We start from the raw sequence: 22931 nt of genomic DNA, 5'->3' as shown, positions 1-22931 counted from the left end.
ACATTTTCTCTTCTCCATTCTGTCTATCTATCTATTCATCTATATATGTATATCTACCTAGCTATCTACATTTATATCTGTATATAAATATTAATCTCTCTCTCTCTCTCTCTCTAATGTTTCCTACCATCCTACTGAACCTGTTATTTCAGTCATCTGCTCTATACATCTATACCGTACTCCTTACATTATTATCATCCTTACTGGTTCTCCTGCTTCCCTGTTTACACTCTTTTACTTCCTCCCCTTCTTTCTTTTGCCTCACCCTTCCCTGTCCTACCTCACCTTTGACTATCCTGCCTCACTCTTTACCATCCTTCCTCACCCTTCACTAACCTGCCTCACCCGTCACTATCCTACCCCTTCTCTAACCTACCTCATGCTTCATTATCCTGCCTTACCTTTACTATCCTGCCTCACCCTTCCCTATCCTGTCCCCCATCCCCTTTCCTGCCTCTCCCTTTGCTGTCTTACTTCCTCATTTCCCATCCTGCCTCCCTCATCTCTCACCCATGCCTCGTCTTCCCTGTCCTGCATCCCCATTCCCTGTCTTGCTTCTCCCTCCCCTGTCCTACCTCCCTTATCCCTCTCCCATTAATTCCCTTGCCTGTCCTGCCTCCCTCTTGTCTGTCCTGCTCCCCTCTTTCCTGTGCTTCCCCTTTCTCTGTCCTGCCCCCACCCCCCCTTTCCTGTTCCGCCTTTTCCTTCCTTACTCTCTGCTGCCATCCCTTTTCCTACCTTCGCCTTCACTTCTCGGTCTTTCTTGCTGACCACCTTGCCCTGCCTTTTCTTTCATACACCCCTCCCCAGTCTCCCCTTCCCGACTCTCCTCTCCATTACCCGTATTTTCCTTCTGTCCATGCCATTCAACTCCACTCCTTCCCCCCCCCCCACGCCCTTTTTTCTCTCTCTATCTAGTGTTATACACACTCTTCCTTCCCGTTCCCTTCCTATCCTCCCCACACCCCTCAGTCTCCCTACATCCAGCATCCCACTTCCCTCCCTTCCCCTCAAGTCCTGTCTCCCAGCTCGCGTTCTCACTCACTCCACCCTCCCGCCGCCTCGTCCTTCTCCTGCACTTTACCTGGGTCTCCTAAATCACATCTCTCGAGTCGTTCTCTCCACATGCTCTTTCTCCCCACTCCCCACTCCTCCTCCTCCCCTCTCCCATCCTCGCCCGCCGCCCAGCTTCTCCCCAGCCCATCCTGAGGGCTAATGGTGAGATAATACATGCATAACCAATCTCCCCGCCTAACACCAATACTCCCCGGCACGACCAATGGTGTGGGTGTGGGCCGTCAATTCTCAGTGTGTTTCCAATGTGTGTCTTTTCCGTGGCTGGGAGTCGTCGCGTGCCGGGCTGGCTGCGTCGCTCTGACTCTTGATTGGGCTTTAATTACCGCCGGGATCATAAAGAAGGTGTTTGGTCCCGAGTTTTATAATCAATGTGGAGCGTTAAAGCGTTAAGCATTTTCCAATCATGTGTAACTTGTTCACACCATGATAAAAGGGAGAAATCGATTAGGCCCTTCCCCTCCGGCGTGATTGGTTGGCGCAGCGGGAAGGACGGGCGGTGAGTGGCTGGCGGGAGGGAAGTGGGCGGAGCCACGTATGATCTCGGCTGCTCACTGACACCCTGTTATGATTGTAACAAGAGGCATGGATGATTCCTGTTATATTTCATTCTCACATGATCCCTGTCGGCGCTAGCAGCTGGAGCGAGCGGCAGGACGCACCAGATGGTTTGACAGGCCACGGCGCGCTAGAGTTATGAACCGAGGCCCTCTACTCCCAACCCGCCACCGCTCCCTCCACACTTGTTAGCGCCTATTTAGTGGCTCCAGAAGGCGGAACAGACGACGCTGCCGAAACTTCCTACCAGGAGAATCTCTGCTGCACACTTGTGAAACAATTTACATGTTGCCTGACAGTGCTTACAAAGTTACTGGTGCAACAGTACAGCCATAATTAAAAGACATGACCCCTCCTGCAGTGTAAAGGAAAGAGAGAATTACTGTGAGTGGACCGTGATACCGCGGGTGAAGAGACCTCAACAGCCGCCGTGGGGAGCCGTGGTGGTGCCGCGGCCAGACTGAGCCGTGGTCGGTGGCCGGGCTCGTTGCCTCCCTCCTCAATGTGGTGAATGCTGGCTCACAACCCTCGCCCGCCCCACTACATCACCCGGCGTCAGGGAGCGGGGCGTGATGGCTGAGCCCCAGGGTGTGCTGGGAGAGCCCCGGGGCATACTAGGGGAGCCCCGGGGCGGGAGGGGGGACCTGCACCTGCCTGGTCTCAGCTACCTGCATCCCGTACACGTTCTGTCTCAGTTAGCTAGGCCTGTACCTCTACCCATGGGCGTGCCTCCTTTCAGCCTAACCCCGCCCATGCCTCACGCCCTCAAGATGATGAGTGGTGGGATGGGCGGGATGTACCCCTGGGGCCTCAGCCTACAGAGCCCTGTGTTTGGGTCGATGCGACCTGGTGGTCCGGGCCTGGGGAGAGGACTGCCCTCGCCGGAATTGCAGCACGACCACCGCCCTGACGAAGGTAAAGGTGAGTGCTGTTGCATCTGCTCTCACACCTGACTACATCATCACATAACCTTCTCTGCGATTAAAGTTGCTGTATCATATACCGTACTCGCTTAGTATTAAATTTGAGAGCACTATAGTAACGTTCCTGACAGAATTAAATGGAATCCGTAGTACAGGCATGTCAAGAAGCAATGAAATCACTGATGTCCATGTAGAGTACTTATTATCTGGCTGTGAGAATGATGATCATAAAACTCAAATAAATTATTAATGCCAAAAATGGTTATTGCAGAATAAGCTATACAGCTACCGTACGTTTATTCCTGAATACTATAGAATATTTTACTCCACTGACACCAAAGCGTCTAAAAAATTTTCTTGTTCTCAAGTGGTAGTAATGACAATTTCCATCACTGAAGGAAGTTATTATGCACTTCACAGCAACATATAAAACTTTCCATTTGCTTTAGTGCCTCCCTTGAACGTGTCTTGATATACATTTCCTTCTTCATTTTCCTGTTGGCAATATTCCATTCCGCTCACGCGAAGAGCGCCAAAGTTTATGATTGCAATAAAAGTGGTGACGTCACGCGCGTCATGGGCTGAGCAGTGCGTGTTGGTAAGTAGGTGAATCTGTCCGGCCATTACCCGAGTCTGGCCGTGAGGAGTCATCTGGGAGGTCGTGGTAAATCGACCTCCATGCGTCCCTATCCTGGCTTAGTACCAGCTTTTCCTCCCACAGCTTTCAGCACGCAGTTTTCTACTCATTTATCTATTAATAATTTTGCCTGTTTTATGTTTTCTGTTCAGTTCTTGCCAATGAACAATATTTTACAGTTGATTCCATTTACTAGGGAGATGGAGGTCGTAGAACCTCAAATCTTATTCTTATGGTAATTATTTGTTTTAATGACCTTAGTGTGGTCGATTCGCATAATTATAATTACAATATCACTTACTAATGATAAGAGACTTCCCTTAGAGAAAAACGTAGGCCTATATGCATCCGCTTCTTTCATGACATCCACAGAAAGACGATTTAATTTCATCCAGCTAAAATCAAGCTGTCAGTAACCACAAATAATTATAATCTTGCGTAAGTTACACTGACGCAACGATTGACATGAAATTGACAAGTTATATTATTGTTCGTAAGTTATTGATAAGGTTCATATCCTTTAGTGGGTAGATAAAACCTTTCAGTGGGGTGACGCCTTTTTCCTGCTATATTTGCTGCCGTCAGTCGATTTTATTCAGCCTATGAAAGACCCGTAGTAGTGATGGGGGTAGAATCATGCAGTCTCCTAATTTTAACCCTTTAGTAAGGTGACGCCATTCAATTTTCACTCCTGTTACCGCCAGACGATTTTATACCTAGCAAAGACCCCTTGTACTGAAGAGGTTAAGACTGTCTTGCCTGGTATTCACTGGTGTAATATCGCTTAATTATAGTTTCAGCTGATAATGTACAGTATTCTTTACCAAAAACAGTACCGGATATGTTTTATAAGCTGATTTTTACAAGCACATAAGTTTCGTTTCATTTAGATGTCACTCATACTAATTCATTTTCAGTTTACTTAGGTGAATAAATGCCATCATTATTATCCCGCTGTTATTTCGGAGCTCATCAAATACTTTCCCAACTTGCTTCGCTAAACTAACAAATTCGTAACTTCATTCACCTCATCCTGTCATCTTCAGGTGCATTGGGATAGGGAAATTATCGGGATAATGATGATGATTCTAATTATATGTCAACGTGGTGGATCCATTGCTCTATCTGTATGGTTAACTACCTTTATCCTTTCAAAATAGCTCTGGTTACAGGCTAATGCCACATAATCTGAAGTGTCTGGATTGATTTCTGCTGAAGAGGTTAAGCACAGAACTGTCTATTTTATGGTTCAAACTACACACATTTCTTTACGATGCCCGTCATTTTTCTGTCCAGTCACTCGAAACATATTTTGCTATAGAATATGCTCTCCGATTGTAATTTTGGTTCCATATTCTCCTCTGAAATCAAAGTCGCTTCTCTGTAAGAATGATTGGAAATAAGAAACCGGTTCAAACATTAAATAATTATGGTTTCTCCCACCAGATTCCCAGAGACTACTGAATTATCTTTATTTAAATATCGTTTCCTTCTATCAGCACCTCTCTTCATGATCCTTTCTGTTTGCGTTCCTTCAAAGCTTTTATTTTCACAGTAGTATGTACAGGTCAATACTACTCACATTCGCACCTACATCATTTACACCACCCACACCACTCTGTCACCACTCACATGCAAACTGACACCACTTACACCGCTCACACATATATACCAACACTACTTGCACCATCATCAATCACGCCACACCAACACACTCACACCACACCATCATCACTCACATCACACCAACACCACTCACACTGCACCAACACCATTCACACCAGTAATACCCACTCCACACAACACCACACCTACACTACACAAACCATACCAGTACCACTCCCATCACACCAACACCACTCACACCACACCACGCCTATACGACACATATATCATCATCACTCACACCACACCATCACCACTCACACTACACCAATACCACTGACACCGCACTAACATCATTCACACCACGCCAACACTACATATACCACACCAACACTATTCACACCACAAAACACCACTCACACAGCACCACCATTACTCACACTACACCTACACCACACATGCCACACCAGTACCACTCACACCACACCATCACCGCTCATAACACCACTCACACCACACCAACACCACCCACATCGCATCAACATTATTCATACCACACCAACACTAACACCAACACCAACACAGCTTACACCACACCGACACCACTCACTTCACACCAGCACCACTTACATCACACTAACACCAACTGCCCTTTTTTTTTACACCACACCAACACCACAAACAGCATATCAACATTCAAACCATACCAACACCACTCAAGTCACATCAACATTCATGCCACTCAAACACCACTAACACTACATCAACACCACTAACACCACACCAACACCAAACATACAGCAATACCACACCACCACCCTTCACACCAGTCTAACACTACCCGCGCGGCACAAACACGATTCCCACCATACCTACACCACTCACGCCACAACAACACCACTCACACCACACCATCATCACATACGCCACACCGACACCAGTCATTCCACACCAACACAACACCAACACCATTTGAACCACACCAGCACCACTCACACCACACCTCCACCACCCATACCACATTATCACTACTGACACCACACTAACACCACACCTTAACCATCATACCATACCATCACCACTCACACCACGTTATCTCGACTCAGACAACAACAATAACAACTACAATTCATTTATCTGTGTATAATATATATAAAAACTAAAAACAACCGTGCAGTCTTTATCAACTTCATGTCCATCAACTGCTCATCAACACTCGACCAGACACAGGTATTTTTAAGTAACATAATAATTCAAATTCAGTACCTGACAACATTATCCAGCAGACATCATTCCTTCCATAAACAGCGGTAGCATAAAGAGACCCGTATTGACTTATTATTAAGATGAAGGGTTGGTGCAATAAGGCAGTTTAAAATTACGGGTTACAAAGTTAAAGTAACTGAAGTTCGAGTGCATGCCTGTTAACTTTCCTGAATACGACACCTTGAAACTAGCACCTACAGTACTTTTAAAATAATTGAACTCAGTAATGTTTTAATATGTCTCCTACATCTGACAGAACCGATATTGTCTAAGTAGAACTGTTGACTTATTGACAATTTACTGAGAAGTCTACACAAAGAAGGTAATATAAAAACTATATTGTAAGAGTATTTTGCTGGTTGGAAAGAAGTTGCTTAAGTACGTCATAATTTTTTTCACTGCTAACAAGAGTGCATTACCGAACTAATGGCGTTTCATACGAGTACGATACCGGCAAAATTATAAAGAAATCTTCTGTTCATACTGTGTACGAATGTTTTGTACTGGACCTCTGCTGTACTGGCATGCATAAAAATTCTTTTAACTCTTTCAGTCAGTATACATATTTTTTCATAATTTATTCTAGCTATTACTAGGCGATGTTATTCATTTTCAGCGAGGCTTGTCGGGCAGGAGGGGTTGGATGTATCATTACTTAACCTCTTTAATACTTGACATTCGCTAAATTAATTTCGTTTGACAGTAACACACAAGTAATTAAAATGCGAAATACGTCTGTGTAGTAAAGGTCTATGAGGTCTGCATCTTTAAAACTGCCCAGTTACTTTCATTTTTGCCAATAAAGGAGACGGGAGAAGGCCATTTCAGTGTCCCTCTAATCAAGAATATTCTGAATTTCTGTGTTGTTTGCAGCGATTTAACAAAAGTCATAGAGAGAAAAGAAAATTGAGAGTGTTCTATTGTTTCGCCGATGTTGCTGGACGGAAACAGCTTTGGAACAGCCGAATTAACAAGTTCGTGGTAGAGTAGGTGGTACATTGTGTAATACATGACTATAATAATGAGTTTCTGTAAATCATGGCAAACCTAGCTGAATTATCTGAAACAACTTAGCGTCTTCAATCCGATGACATGCCTCATATTATTTCTTGGTAGTTTTTGATCATTCTGTTTAGCTTGAGACACTGAACTGTAGGGGTTAGATATATCCTTCATTAATCCCCTTCACTACAATACTATAGTCCCTTAAGTTGAATTAAATCGTGTGGTTGTAGCTGGGTTAAAATAAGCACTAGTCATCGGCCTGAAGAGATTAACACGGTAGTGGTCCGAATACAATATAACGTTACATAAGCATTCCCTCTGTATCCATAAAGGCGAATAGTTCAAGTCTTGGTACAAGGAACTTCTGACCTCGACTGCACATGACTGCGTGTAAGATGGACACGAAGGCGTTATGGGGACTTATAATGCCAAGTCCCAGAGCGGAACTAAAGACTGAGACTGGATATATGTGGGTGGGACATGTCTTTGGGTTAAAAATATTTTGTAGCAGGTTGTACTATTGGGAACAAGAGTTCGCCAAATATTTAATCTCTTCTGCTTCTTGTTTTCCTTTGGTGGGTAATATGATTAAGCTGAGAGAGGCTTAGTACTTGTTTTCATGTCCACAAACGAGTCACTTTGAGATGATACGTCAGGGAGGACATGCTACAGGCACAGTAAAACAGCAGCTGAACTCCCGTCCATGACTACAGCTGGAGGTTAACTGTTTCTCAGTACTGCTTTTGTACTACTCATATGTCCAGATCAGAAGAGATCTTGTAAATTCAGCAGTAATAATCAGGCAGGATAGATTACTGCATTTCTAGTTGGAAGCCCAGCCGCGTAGAAAATTACTGACCGTGACTGTGCAAGGCAGATGGGAGTGCTCACCGTCCACTCACTGGATATAGCGCTATCTTCAGGTAACTCCACGCTAGGTGACGGGGCAGCGGACTTTCAGTAAGCCAGGAAACCATTTACAGAGTTGGGTGATGACCATATTACAAAACGACACCTGGTGGTCCAGTGGGCAAAGGCTCTCCAACCTAATGGGCTGATAACGATTTAAATCCGAGTGTTGGCTGGGGTATATTGCTCACATAATGCCATTCAGGGGTCAGTGAGGCTGGTCACCCTTAAGTCACGGGACTGAATGGCTTAACCTCGGGGTCCTTCCTACTGTACGTTCTTGATAAGGGGAAAAAAGTGAATGACAGATACCGACCGTATGGAAGATCATCCTAGTAATTATCCACCCCTTCAAACCAGTGACATAGTTTTCATTTTATTTATTCAATGTCCAGACTGTTTTATTCAGTGAGGTGATACTTTCCATTCTGAGGGGTTAGATAACGCCTTCATTTACTCCTTCACTGAAAGAGATTTTTCTACAGCCGAAGAGAATCATGTAAAGGTAATAAGAATAAATCAATAAAATGCAGCGTAGGACTGAAGGGGTTACGCTTGATTACTCAGCTTTATGTATGGATATTACGTAAGCCAAACCTAACAAGACCAACCCTAACCGTGAAAGCAACATATTTTTTTTTTATATATATACAGAAGATTTGGACGGAAGGATGTGGTTTTCATGGTTAATTCCTTCGGTCAGATGACGTATTTTATTCTTGCTGACACCAGACGTTTTTATTTTGTGCTTGTGTGTGTGTGTGTGTGTGTGTGTGTGTGTGTGTGTGTGTGTGTGTGTGTGTGTGTGTGTGTGTGTGTGTGTGTGTGTGAGAGAGAGAGAGAGAGAGAGAGAGAGAGAGAGAGAGAGAGAGAGAGAGAGAGAGAGAGAGAGAGCATCCTAGTAGTAAGGAGATTAATATAGGCTACGTTACATCTAACCTCTCCAGTTGGAAAAGTCTCACCTAAACATAATTTACTGGTCTAAGGTAGGTAGAATATATAATAAAAAAGTAATCGGCTTGAAGGGGTTAAATTAGGTTTATGTAATGTTTGGTTTGTGCACAATAATACGGATAAATAAGCCTTAATAACAATGAGACTAAATAATCACTCACCATTTTTAGAGGCACACCTGTGAAAAGAAATTAATTACTGAGGACACAAATAATTACAACACCCTCAAATCAATGACATCTTTTTAAATTTTTATCTAACTCCTGCTACCGCTAAGTGGTTTTATTTAGGCAGGCTAAGGAGAGTTATCTTGTTGTGAGAGGATTAAAATATTACTCAATTAACGCCTTGAGTACAATGACGAAAAATTTTCATTTAATTCATACCACAACTTAATAATTTTATTAAGTTAGGAGATGTATCATAAAGAAAGATTTCAAATGAACTTCTTTTAACCCTTTTGTTACAATGACAGTTTGTTAAATAGTCCTGCCGTCGTCTCTACTTTCTTTCCAATGGCCTTTTCGTAGTCAGCCTCGCAAGTCAACAGCAACAGTGACAATACGAAGGGTGATCAGAAAGTAATGACAGTTCGTGCTATAACATGAAAACCTTGAATGATGGGAGGTAGGGGAGCAAGGAGAGTGCAGAGTTGCCTGTCCTTACGAGTTTGAACTTGTCGCCGTATGCCTGACTTTTCTTGTTTTATTGTTGTGAGTGAATGCTTCACTCTTGTTTTTGCTCTCTGGCCAGAAACATGGATTACTCGAAAGAAGGCTGCAGGTTCTACATTTTTACGAGGTGGAAACTGGGAAAGAAAGTAACAGAGATTCGAGGGGAATTATTACAAGTTTATCCAGACACTACTCCTTCCCTGGAAACTGTTTCCCGCTGGATTCGTGCTTTCACAGCAGGAAAAACTGAATTGAAAGATGAACAACGCTCTGGACGCCCCCGGACATCCGTGACCGAAGCAACAACTGTCCGTGCACGGTCCATCATTGACGAGGATCCAACTGTAACTCTTAGGTTCTTAGTCTTGGAGCTTGATATCAGTTATGGGAGTGCATATGACATCGTGCATGAACAATTACACCTGAGGAAGAAGTGTTGTGGATGGATACCCCATTTGTTGACTGATGAGCAAAAGGCTGAACGGGTGAGGATTTGTCGTGTCTGGCTTGCTGAATTTGAACCAAATGGTCCAAAACGGTTCTCAGATGTTGCTACTGGAGATGAGTGTTGGATTTCATTCTTCACAACCCGTGACAAGCAGTCAAACATGGTGTGGTTGGGCGATGAAGACACTCGACCTCAGATTTTGAAGGAAGGATTTCGCAGCCGGAAGCGCCTTTTGACCATCTTTTTCAATTCTCAAGGACCAATATGCGTGGATGTGATGCCTGAAAAGTCCACTATCACAGCCCAATACTACACAGACCAGGTCCTTCCACAAGTCTTGGAACACAAGGCCAACACCGCACCAACCCTCCGTCGGTCTCGCCTTTTGCTGCACCACGACAATGCTGCACCCCACAAAGCTCGCCTCACTATGCAGTACCTGGAACAACAAGGTATAACTCTGCTCCCCCACCCACCCTACTCCCCTGACCTGGCTCCCTGTGGCTTTTGGTTGTTTCCAAAAATTAAATCTGCCATCGCTGGGAAGCAATTTCATCGCATCCAGGACTTGGCACGGACCGTCAATTCAGAACTCCGAAGTATACCGTCTTCAAAGTACCACGCTTGCTTCATGAAGTGGAGAAAGAGAATGGAACGCTGCATAAAGGTTGGAGGGGAGTACTTTGAAGGAATGTGAGTCATAGTTTGATAGTTCTTCATGCTAATAGAAGTTTATGGACTCACTGTCGTTTCTTTCTGATCACCCCTCGTACAAGGCGATATTTTTCCTTATTTTGTTCTCGCTACCACCAGACGATTTGATTCAGTTAACGATAGATGTCCCGTATTGAAGGGGTTAAGAATCTAAATGCTCTCTGTAATGTGGGATGCCGGTTAATCGAATTCCGTAATCCTATGCATCCTTTTAATGACTGTCAAAATTTTAGGGCTTGCCTTCCCCTTGCCTCTACAAGTACTGATAACACGACTATTAAAGTGGTGGGAGAATGTGGTGACGAGTGGTGATAGAGGGGTTTGAGTGGTGGAAGGGGTGGTGATAAGCCTGGAGTGACGGGAGGGAATGGTGATGAGTGGTGATAGGCCTGGAGTGGTGGGAGGGAATGGTGATGATTGGTGATAGGCTTGGAGTGGTGGGAGGGAATGGTGATGAGTGGTGATAGGCTTGGAGTGGTGGGAGGGAATGGTGATGAGTGGTGATAGGCTTGGAGTGGTGGGAGGGACTGGTGATGAGTGGTGATAGGCTTGGAGTGGTGGGAGGGAATGGTGATGAGTGGTGATAAGGAAGATTGGAGTGGTGGGAGGGGATGGTGATGAGTTGTGATATAGTGACTTATGGCCGATTTTATATATTCGCTGTTTTTTCCTTAATATGTTAATTAACAAAACTTCACGCCTCTGTTTCCGCTTTCACAGTTACGTATGGCGGTGATGCTGGCGAGCGTAAGGACCATTAACATGAGCATTTTTAGCGCGGTTATTATTTATTCCTTATAGTGAGCTATATAATTCCCTAGTGAAAATTATCATGGTAAGGATTCTTTTCGACTGAGATGTAAACGAATCGACTGAGGAACAGACCCTTAGAATGGCTTTGTCACGAAACACTGAATGGTCACTGGGATTGCACTGGATAACAGTTAGGTACAGAATGGAGAGAGAGGCCGGAAAAGGTGGAAGTGGTAGGAGGGTTTCAGTATTTAGCTGCAGCGATTAAAGATGTAAACGTGTGAGAGATGCGAAGAGCAGAGTGGTTCGAGGAAGGAAGGTGGCGGGTGTTATGAAAGCACTGATACAGAAGAGATGTCTGAACACAGAGGTTGCAAGAGGTCTGTATGAGGATGTACTGGTGCCCATATTAATGTGTGGATGTAAGTCTCTGGAATGGAATGAGTATGAAAAATCAAGAGTGAGAGCAGTGGAAATGGTTCTGTTAAGGAATTTATATGAACTGCATAGGCTGGACAGACAAGAAACGCAGAATCTCGAAACAGCTGTAAAATATGGAAATCTCTTGATAAATGGACCAAGGACAGCGTGCAATGGTGGCATGGACACACAGGGAAGGTAGATGTAATTAGAGTAATGAAAAGAGTTTCTGTGAGTGATTTTAAGTGTAGGAGGAGGCGTGGAAGGCAGATAAGAAGGCGAATGAATATTTTGAGTATATGAATAAGCGAGGTATGGAAGTTGAGGAAACAAAGGAATTTACAAGAGACAGTAGGTGGATTATGTATGCAAAGCTTCACGCCCTCATTACCATGACAATCGATGGAATGGTTCTGTTCCACGGACATTATTAAAGCAGTTTTGTGTGGATTGTTCGGCCTGTGAGATGGAGCCGAGAATTTCGAAGACTTGAATCTTAAGCGATTGGATATGTGGCCCACTTTTAATGGGCGTTAGCTCTCCTACGGTTGTGTTTCCAGTTTCTCTTTCTGGATCCCTCCCGCTCCAAGCACGTGGGGAAGTGGGTTAAAATGATAATGATGATGATAATGATGAATGTTACTGGCATTCATTCTAAATCAGTATCTCAACGGCTTATTTATTTAAACTCTACGCTGTAGCTTGGGGACAGTCAGGGTCAATGGCTCCTTGACATTCTTTCCAGGCTGTATAAAACCCGATGAGATCCTACTGAACTAACCAAGGAATGTTGCTCCTTTGGTTGATGGGAGTTTCTCTCAGCTATATAATACCGCATCATCCGACAGTTCCATGAATATAATTATCATGCAGTAGCAACGAACAGAATTGTTTAGAGGTGGCCAGACTACAAGCGTCAAGCAGTAACAAGAATAAAACCGACACAAGGAGAAAGTGCCTAGGTGTGACAGTGACAAAAGGTTATTCATGACACATTTTAGCTCTTTCAGTCTGATGAAGCTCATTTTGAGCATTACTGCCTCCAGACAAGTTCTATTCAGTTTTGGAGAAATTTTTCGAACGAGATATGTTGGATAGAGCTTTCATTAACCCGTTTACTACACTAGGCATCTCCTAAGGTTGAATTAAATAGTCCTGTGGTTGCAAGAGTAAAATAAGAAAACAAGTAGCTTTACTGAAGGGGTTAAAGAGGTGAAGCCTTGCTTAACATTCTTAGTCTCCTGCGACTCACTTTCAGCTGAATGAAGGCGTCTGATATCATCGTGGATAGAATACTTAAGTAGTCACCACCATGAGAGAGCAACTTACTTCGGAACCCTTGATATGTAGATTAAGAGACTAATGGCAGTATTCCCTTTGGCTTACTGGACTTCGTAGCACCTCTTCCTTATCGATTTATTTTAGACAGTGTACCTTCATTTTCTCGCTCATATTATTTAAGTATTTTTAGTCCCTTTGAATCCGGGGATATCCTCTATTCTCAGCCGAATTTATTTAGATCACCTGAGATTTTTAGAATTGGAGGGATTAGACATCGCCTATAATAACATCTTCATTATTAGCGGCACTCCTAAACCCTGTGTCGTCTAACAGCCCCCCCCCCCCCAAAAAAAAAAAAAAGACTCCTGGATAGAAGTATTAGTATCTACAAATTAAGCATAAATAAAAGCGCACAAGAGGATATTAACGTGACGAAAACAGAATTAACCTAATAAATGAGAAAATGGGAGTCAGCCTTTTTAGCTGGAAATAATACTCGCCTCCAAACACTGAAGACATCTGCGCTGCGAAGATACGAAATCCTTAGAAAAGCTGTGGATTGCATAGCGCTCACTTATTATCATATCTCAGGTAATATAGTTTTCGTATATAATGCATTACCTGTTTTTTTTTTTTTTTTTTTTTTGCTGGATCAGAATAAAATGGATTGTTTTTATGGAAGTTTAGCAAGACTCCAATATTTAGCCATGATATTTATCGAACAAAAATTAAGACCAATATCACTGCATCTTGCTTTTTTTTACTGTGGTCGCCAGCAGTTATGGTGCCAGATTGACTCAGCCTTGTTTTGTCTTTCTAAATTTGGACTCGTAACAGACACCATAAAACATTCCATAAAACTCTAATTATATCTTTTTGCGTGTGCTGTTAAATTATAATTTGTACCTTTCCACCGGAATTAGCATTAATCATTGCTCGGGATGAGTTTCAGAATTCGTATATATCAAGGATCTTTGCCAGTTTTCATGATAAACAACTCACCATATCGTTCCTCCTATTCTGAATTTATTATTGACTGGTGCTTCCCCGCAAAAATTTGCAGGACTAACTGATAGCTTTTCCATCACAAAACGTTTGCAAATACCGGTACCATTAGCTTTGTTTCCATACCGTTACTGAGCTCACAACGACCAATTATGACCAAAAAGTCAAGAAATTATTTTCACATATTTTCTCGTGACGCAATTTTCGACAATTTCGCGCTGTAGCGTCGCGCTCGATCGACAAAGTTTTTGCTTGGTATTTTTCTGACAGTTCCTGGGATTACCCCGACCTAATGCAAAAAGAATTAGGTCGGTATCTTTTATTCTCACGAAAGAAACAAACGCACAGACAGACGCACATAATTATACACGGCTCGACTATTATTTAGATTCTAGTTTGGTTGTGAAAAGCATGGAAACAGTATGAGTGAAAACAAAAGTATGAACCAGTACTCTTATACACAAATATTTTTACATCTATTTATTTAATGCCAGAAGGCCTGATCCCAGTAGGGGTGGCCACAGACAAATCGCCTCTGTGTCACCCTATTCTTTGCCATCGGGCTGCCCTCTCTCTAACTAACATCCTTCTAACTTATGTCTCTTCTTCTCATCTCCTTAACTTTTCAAAATCTTATGGGTTGTAATTCAGTCTTCATATTAAGCTTTCTTTGCGTGATAATTGACCTCTTCACTACGATGGCGTCTTCCTTTATGATTTTATTAAGCTTAGGAGTGACTTTTAGGACAAATGGGATAATTATAGCCTTAATTAATCCCTTCCCTGCGAGAGAGGTGTCCTAAGTTAAATAAGAGAATCTGACGTGTAGATATAAATGAAAAATGCATCCTCGGCCCGATAAGGTAAAGGTAACAAGTATTCTCAGTAATTTTCTAAGACGACACTATCTAACACTTAATCGCTTCATTGCGAGGACGTCTTTTTTTTATTCCATTCTTGCCACCCACAGACGATATTAATTTTATTCTGTTTAGGAAGGATTTCTCGAACTGGAGGGGTTAGGTAGAGCTTTCAAAAATGCGTTCACCATTACCGTTCTCTCCTAAGCTGAAGAAGATCGTCTAGTAGCAGCAAGAATGTTAAAAAATGACGTGGTCTGTTTGAAGGGGTTAAGGTTTCACAATCTTCACGTAAAATCGGATATCTAATTCTCTTCTCAAGCACACTCAACTTCAGCGTTACTAGAAGAGTGCATAAAGTCTTTTCGTAAACAAAGCAGCCCAGAAGGGAGGCATGGTCTGGCTAAGGAGTGAACTGAGATAATAATTTCATACATTCACTAATCATCCAGTAATATGTAGGTTTCATACTGTAACACATGATCTGTAGTGTCTGTTTCTGTCTGTCTGTCTCTCATATCATTTGTAACATTGATTCACTGCTCTCTCTCTCTCTCTCTCTCTCTCTCTCTCTCTCTCATATCATTTGTAACACTGATTCACTGCTCTCTCTCTCTCTCTCTCTCTCTCTCTCTCTCTCCCTTTATCTCTCGTAAACTGTGATAGCGTTGGAATGCTGTTGTTTCTCTATGTATTTTGTGTTACCTTTATGAGTAACGTTACGGTACCTAAAGGGGCACTGTGTGCTCTCTAAGAGTGCTATGTGGTGCCTCTGGAATTATACGGATGTCAGATGTATGATAAGGGAGTATTGTCTACTGTAGGTCATTTAAAAGTCCACATCATCTATTTAGTTCCGACTATCTTATGAGTTACCCTTAAGGGAGACCTAGTATTGACTCGAACGTTTTTTTTTTCTTAATTAAGTTTAATCATTATGTGCGAGTAAACTTAGCGCTTGGCTGTTTAGCACAATAGTTTGCACTGAACGCGGTGTTGCCAGAATCATGGCGCTGAGTTGTACCTTGTACAAGATACGAATCACTGTTGAGGAGGACCTGTGTCTGTAAATGGAAATCAGATAATCAAGTTTTGTAATATATAGGCTAACAAATGTTGGTGCATCAAAGTAGTGAATAGATTGGTGCGTGCATAACCAGTGCTGTCACGCATGAGCGGTGCCATCCTCTGGCAGTTGGCGGGCCACAGTCCTGCAACTGATTTACTTAGTGACAGTACCAGTATGAGTTTCAATTAGAGCGGAGGTGGATAGTGGAGAGGCGGTCGTTGGTTTATGCTCTGCACATGTTGGCCACACTCTGCCGCTTTACTATGATGCACTGGACTGTTGAGTGCTTCAACATGCTGCACTCTAATGTTGAGTGCATTAGCATACCACACTCTACTGTTGATTGAGTACTTTAACATGACACACTCAACTGCTGAGTGCTTCTGCATGTTACACTCCAATACTGTGTGCTTCAACATGACACAATCTGCCGCTGATTTGCTTCACCAGGCAGCACACAGACAAAAAATGTGCTGTCGAACATTAACATCACATCAACCGGGATTTAGTCAAACCTTTATTAAACTATAGGCTGTGGTGGGAAAATGAAAGAATCGGCTAAATGCATTGTAATGCACATTAATCAGATATCACTAATAAGAACATCTTCATGTAAATACTGTACAGTATCTTGCATGTGCTACATTTTTTCCAGACGATGATTTAAAGGAAAAATCCGGCAAAAGTGTCATATTATGGTATTGTTGACAAGACGTAAAATACATGACAGTGTAGAGGGGAGACACGTAAGATGGCAATTTTTCTTTCTTATTCAGGTGATCATCACACAGGATGAACCTGCAGAACTCCGAACTCAGGGGCTTAACACTCATGTTGGCGACGGGAACAGGGAGTACCGGAGAAAAATATTCTTGTAATAAAATATCCAACAAAAATGCCCGAATTTCTTGATGGAAGTTTTTAATGAAAATAGTTTCTTAATTACTCTAACTTTCATACGGTGAGAATGCTTAATATTAAATGCATTTTAAACAAATTGTCCAGTTATAGTAAACGCTGGCTGTCAGTAATCATAATATTTTTGTCAAATACTCACTAGTTTAGATTCTGTGGTTAGTTAACCCTTTCATTATGGTAATTATTTTAAACTGTTTTTCTTGCTACCTACAAAATACTGTATTGAGCTCAGGAGGGGTTAGTTGTAGACTTCATTAACCCATTTCATTATTAGAGTGTTCTAATCCGAATGAAGTTGTTTGGCATCATTTTTAAAAATCAGTTCTATACGTATGTTTTTCATCATTATATCGACTACACGTTGCCTACCAATATCACACCCATCCCTCACCACCACCACCATCACCAGCAGTCTCTCACCAACAGCACACAGTCTCATCAAAGGTGTAAGAAACCTATGGGATAACCCCCATAGGTCGGTGGGTCTGCTCGGCTAAGCAACCATCACCACCACCATCACACCTGCCCTTCAAAGCCGTTAATACCATTACACGTCTCGACACCATTACCGTCACACATGTTACTCATCATTACATATTCGCTGTTCCCATCATTACATATGATCGTCTCTCATCACCATAATCACCATTACACATGTTCCTCACCACAACCACCACTATCACTACCACCTCACCTGACTCCCTCACTACTGCACATCTTCATCCTCACCATGTTCCCACTCACCACCACCACCACCACACCTATCTCAACTTTATTATCACAGTTGTCATCATACCCACCATACTTACCCATTCCCTCACTCACTAACACCACCACCATCACCAAACCTGTCCCTCCTTCTCTGGGGTCACACCTCTTCCCTTTACTATCAATACTTCAGTTTTCAATCTCTTACCAGTTCATCCCTCTCACTCTATAATCAAAACTATATGCCAGTTCCATGCCTGTCCTTCCCTTACTATTTGCACCATCCCCACTCGAATCACAAAAACCTTGCCATGCCTTAAGATTCATAAAACCTCTTCCTTAGCGATTTATTCTGCACCTAGTACCTCAGTATCCTGTATACTTGGCTGATGGAAACATCAATATCAAAACGATAATTATAGCACACAAGAAAATGTTGAGGTGTAATATGGAAAATAAATAGCAAAGGAATTGGTGATACGCAGCCTCGTGTGCCCCCCTAGAATACAACCCATTGGTTGTCCCCCCTAATACAACCCATTGGTTGCTCCCCCTAATACAACCCATTGGTTGCTCCCCCTAATACAACCCATTGGTTGAAGGACACATCATCCTGAGGCAACACAATATTTACACCTATTACCTGCCTCGTCCTGGCCACAATGAGCGAGGTAAACGGGTGGGAATGACTGAGTACCGAGATCCTGGCTAGTCAAGACCCCCCGCCGCAACCCAGACGTTTGATGTATGTCCTCTCACCTAGAAGAACCCAGCCAGTGAAACCAAACATTGTACAAACAGCCTTAACAGACCCGGACATAATGGCGGAAAACTACGTAGCTAATTTTGCCAGGAAGCGTGGCGGAGAGGAACGATCATTATCATGTCCTGCCATATTACCTCTCTCAGTAGGTATCGGTATATAATGCATAAATGTGTCAAATACGAGTACTAAGCCGCCTATACCGCCCGACAGATAATTTTGGCTCGTAAAGTGATGTGACCATAAAGATAGCGCGGACAATACAGCCAAATATCGCAGTAAAGCAACGGGCTGTCTGAAGCCTCACAACACTCCAGGGTACGTTCGATATACTCACCGCTTGTCTCAGCCAAGAGAAATTGGACACCGTTTTTGGTTCTTCATCAAAAACGTCGCTCTAATAATACAAGTATGATCAAATTTGCCGACCGTATATGTACAGCACCGATATTATTAACTAGACTGGAGGGCGTAATGAGCCAAGGTTGGTTGAGTGAGATATCGCCAATATTTTCTCAAGGTGACAGCCATCATGACACGCCCCTCATTCGCGATATATCAGGAAGATGGTGTGCCGTAAATTATGGTTCTCGACCGTCCACGTGAAATCCAACAATATATTTTAGCACTCAAAAGGTGTCAGAATGTAGGTTTTTTCATGGAAACTCTTACCGTTTTTTTATACAAGCACCGCTCGCCTGCCCACAATCATGATAGTGGTCATTCTGAACATTACTAGCATTACCGCCATCACATTATCATCTCCTGTAGTAAACAGTCTCGCCTAACTTTCCTCTTGTTACTCGGGCTGGCCTTCTGCTTGAGTTGTTTCATATCATTAGTATGATTTTAAAGGATTTTGTTGATACGGGAATGTATAAAAAAGAAATAAGATAAAGAATTGCATTACATCAATAATGTACAGGGAAGTTAAATTTTATATATAGCAATAAACTCAGCCACCCAATTACATAAATGTTTCAAAATTAATTTGACATCGGAAAAAAAAAAAAAAAATCTGGGGTATCTTGCTTAGCATTTTCGTCCATTATATCTTAGCCAGTTTCTCTTCATTGATTAAAATCTACATACTTTTCCAGTTACATTTAACCGTTAACTAAATTCAAGGTCCACTCTTGTAGAATAAAATGATTTCATATAAGCAAACCTGAACGTCCTAAACCTAGTCATGAGCTAAATCGAACTGAGTCCAGCTGAGACTAAAATTGTCCAGTCTGATATCACACCAGATCTGCCTCCTAACAGCACAACTCATCTAACCCACTGTATAGAATAATGCCTAACTCAGCTAAGCTTAGGATATCCAGCCACAAATAGAACTGGTAAAGCAAACCTGGACTTCCTTATGTAAGCAAAGTTTGGAAGTCATTCCTATACTGTACTAATTGAAAACTAATCGCTATATATTGATTTCCTCGTAAGATTGCCTGTTAATCTTCTCGTGACCAAGTTCTCCTTGGTCTTTTATTCGAGCTAACGTCAGACGTTTTTATTAAGCTCAAAGTGAGTCACAGGAGCGTAAGACTTTATAGTCTTTACCAGTAAGACCTTTATATTTACTTAAGAAAAACAAAAAGGGAGAAATATTCTTCATAATCATGAGGGTAGAGCGGGAGATTTTAGTTGGTACAATCATCGGTATAATTATATCGGTAAGGCAAATGATTACGTTGCTCCCTCGTGAAAATATGATTTAAACCAATTCAAGGATGCGATCATCAGATAAGTAATGTAAAAACGCAGCGCTGTTGCAAATATAGGCTACTGATTGTCTGGCCAGTGTATGACAAGAAGCGTGAGACTAAGAGTGCTAAGGCGAAACAGATGACGCAAAAGTCTTGTAAATGGCGGTATTCAGCTAGGATGTACTGTACTGTGTCGTCTTCAAGGACGACTGACAGGAATATTCTCTTCTGTAACTATGCAGCTTGGACCATGTGACTAGACTTCTTTTTTTGGTCACTACAGAAAGAAGTACTGTATGCTGTTAGGCTGTGATGAATGGAACTGTGACTTTCACTTGTCGAGAGAGAGAGAGAGAGAGAGAGAGAGAGAGAGAAAGAGAGAGAGAATCTTTTTTCCCGTAATTACTCTGTCTGTAGGCCCACTTTGCATTACTGTAGTTAGTTTTACATCTGTAATTTCTGTGGAGAATGCTCTGGAGATTTTTATCTGCACGGGCAAAATATTTATATGGCAATTATTATAGATACGCTACAACATTTACCAGTACAGTATATACGGCTTAATTAGATCTTCACACTTTTTCAGCTTGCCATCATTCTTTTATTATGCTAAAGTTCGGTTTAAACTTCGCACAGCTGTTCCTTGAGCAAATATTCCGCTATTTTTTTTTTTTTTTTTTTTTTTTAAGGCCATTTAGTGAGTATGGGGTCAAAGTCAAACCATACTGCCACACATATTCTGGGGATCTACAGTATGTTCTTGTTTTTTTAATAGATCATCAAGGGACGTTGCGCAGATGTAGCCTATCACCGTACTTTAGCTGTTTGGAAACTATCCTGTATTCCACTGGGAATGTTGGCAATCTTCAATTTATGGCCTACAATATCGTCTACAAAAGAACCCTACACTGATAATTGTGTCGTGTGTCGAAGCTTCATCTTCGTCTGAATCCTGCATAAAGCACCCTGAACCCTACGTTATCCTCTCTGAATATGTTATACCGGGGTAAAAGAGGTCATGATGATGATGATGATGTTACGCCGCAACTGTGTGATGTCCTGCAGATTGTGAGGAAGGCAGTCTGGATGGCGACGCGGCAGCCAAGCGGCGGCGCTCAAGGACCAACTTCAACTCGTGGCAGCTGGAGGAGCTGGAGAGGGCTTTCTTGTCCTCGCACTACCCCGATGTATTCATGAGGGAGGCGGTGGCCATGAGGCTCGGACTTACAGAAAGCAGAGTTGCCGTGAGTACTAAATCTTTTTCAAGTTAGTTGGCATAGCATTGGATTCACATAGTAACGAAGTTGTTCACTGTATAGGATCTGTGGAAAGTTTATTTGAATATCTGTAATATTTCCAGCAATGCAGGAGAAAATGAATAAGTTTGCAGCCATATGTACGTCACTGACGCGTGTGCTAACAAAATACACACATATTCTCTTCAGATAGCCCACAGCTAACATAATGCACATTTGTTATTCGGAGGAACTAGACGCTACTTTAATAAACAAACCGCTGTTCCACTGAAGAACACACAGCAGATAAGATTTGCTGAAGTTAGAAAAGTTACTTCTGATGTATATACTGATACAGCTGCACACAGCCGTTATTTGCTTCCCAATTATACTGTCCCACCTCAGCAACTAAATGCTAAAATCTTAACAGAGTGATCATTTTGCCTGTCGTTTGGCAGGTGTGGTTCCAGAACCGTCGGGCCAAGTGGCGTAAGAAGGAACACACGAGAAAGGGCCCAGGTCGGCCTGCCCACAACGCCCAACCCCAGACCTGCTCCGGGGAGCCCATCCCCCCCGAGGAGCTGGAGCGGCGGGAGCGACTCCGGAAGGAGAAGAAGTTGCTGAAACAACTGGAGCGGCAGCAGCGCAAGCTGGCCCTCAAGGGAGTCCACGTCACCATCGAGCAGTTGCGATGCGAGTACGAAAGCCAGCACAAACCCGAGCCAGAGATTGATGTGGTCGGGGAGGTCGGGTTGGAGCGGAGGACACCGCCCAAAGAAACCACCGTCAAGAGGCCGCCCACCTTCTCCATAGAAAGCATTCTGGCAGACAGAGGCCCTCCCTCTCCTGGCACGTTGCTCAGGGGGGCGCCGACCCCTCCACCCACGCCTCAGGAGGTCGTCCACCACCTCCACTTGCATACCACTAAACAGGAGGTGATGGAGCCCAGTTCGGAGGGCGACCTACCGGCTGTGTCCGGCTACGACCCCCACGACCAAGACATGTTACGGTTATGTCAGCAGCCGTCCCCCGCAGCCACCACCACCACCCTGCTCCCCCACAGCACAGCCGACTCTCTGCATGGGGCGGTGTCTGAGAGTTCATGTGATGCCATGGCTGTTGTGGGGGGTTGCCAGGGTGGGATGCAACCTGACAACATCGCCCTAGCACCCCCGCCCACTACCACCACCACCACCAGGCCTGACGCCACACCACAGGATGCAGATGACCCAGAGTGCTGATGTCACACTACCCACAACTACTGACCTGTTCCCTTCTTCATACCTTAACCTGCTCAGTCCGATGACGTATTTTTGTGTTATTCTTCTTACTATTAGACAATTACATTCAGTTTTTGAAAGACATCTTTCAGTGAAAGGGTTAATGAAGGCTGTATCTAACCCCTCCAGTCTGAAAAGTCTATCCTAAGATGAATAAAATCGTCTG

General features: G+C 43.1%; 1 protein-coding gene across 1 annotated transcript; it reads left to right on the top strand.

Moving 5' to 3' along the window:
* The first annotated feature begins 2204 nt into the window (after positions 1-2204).
* On the top strand, positions 2205-22726 carry LOC145417754 (uncharacterized). The gene is made up of 3 exons (XM_080286361.1): positions 2205-2553; positions 21316-21494; positions 21944-22726. The coding sequence occupies exons 1-3, from the start codon at positions 2205-2207 to the stop codon at positions 22724-22726; spliced, it is 1311 nt and encodes a 436-aa protein (XP_080142487.1).
* Positions 22727-22931: the final 205 nt, after the last annotated feature.

This window comes from Coenobita brevimanus, chromosome 111, assembly GCF_032717465.1.
Source record: "Coenobita brevimanus isolate Jiangsu-jjx chromosome 111, ASM3271746v2, whole genome shotgun sequence".
Classification (NCBI taxonomy): Eukaryota; Metazoa; Arthropoda; class Malacostraca; order Decapoda; family Coenobitidae; genus Coenobita; species Coenobita brevimanus.
The sequence above is the reverse complement of the archived record's forward strand: the minus strand, read 5'-3'. Positions and strand labels throughout refer to the sequence as shown.

What these genes read in the sequence shown, in the direction of transcription:
- LOC145417754 (XM_080286361.1), top strand. Translation starts at nt 2,205, where the DNA reads ATGGCTGAGCCCCAGGGTGTGCTGGGAGAGCCCCGGGGCATACTAGGG. An exon ending in CCGCCCTGACGAAGGTAAAG is followed by an intron (nt 2,554 to 21,315) that starts GTGAGTGCTGTT and finishes GATGTCCTGCAG; the next exon opens with ATTGTGAGGAAGGCAGTCTG. An exon ending in TTACAGAAAGCAGAGTTGCC is followed by an intron (nt 21,495 to 21,943) that starts GTGAGTACTAAA and finishes GTCGTTTGGCAG; the next exon opens with GTGTGGTTCCAGAACCGTCG.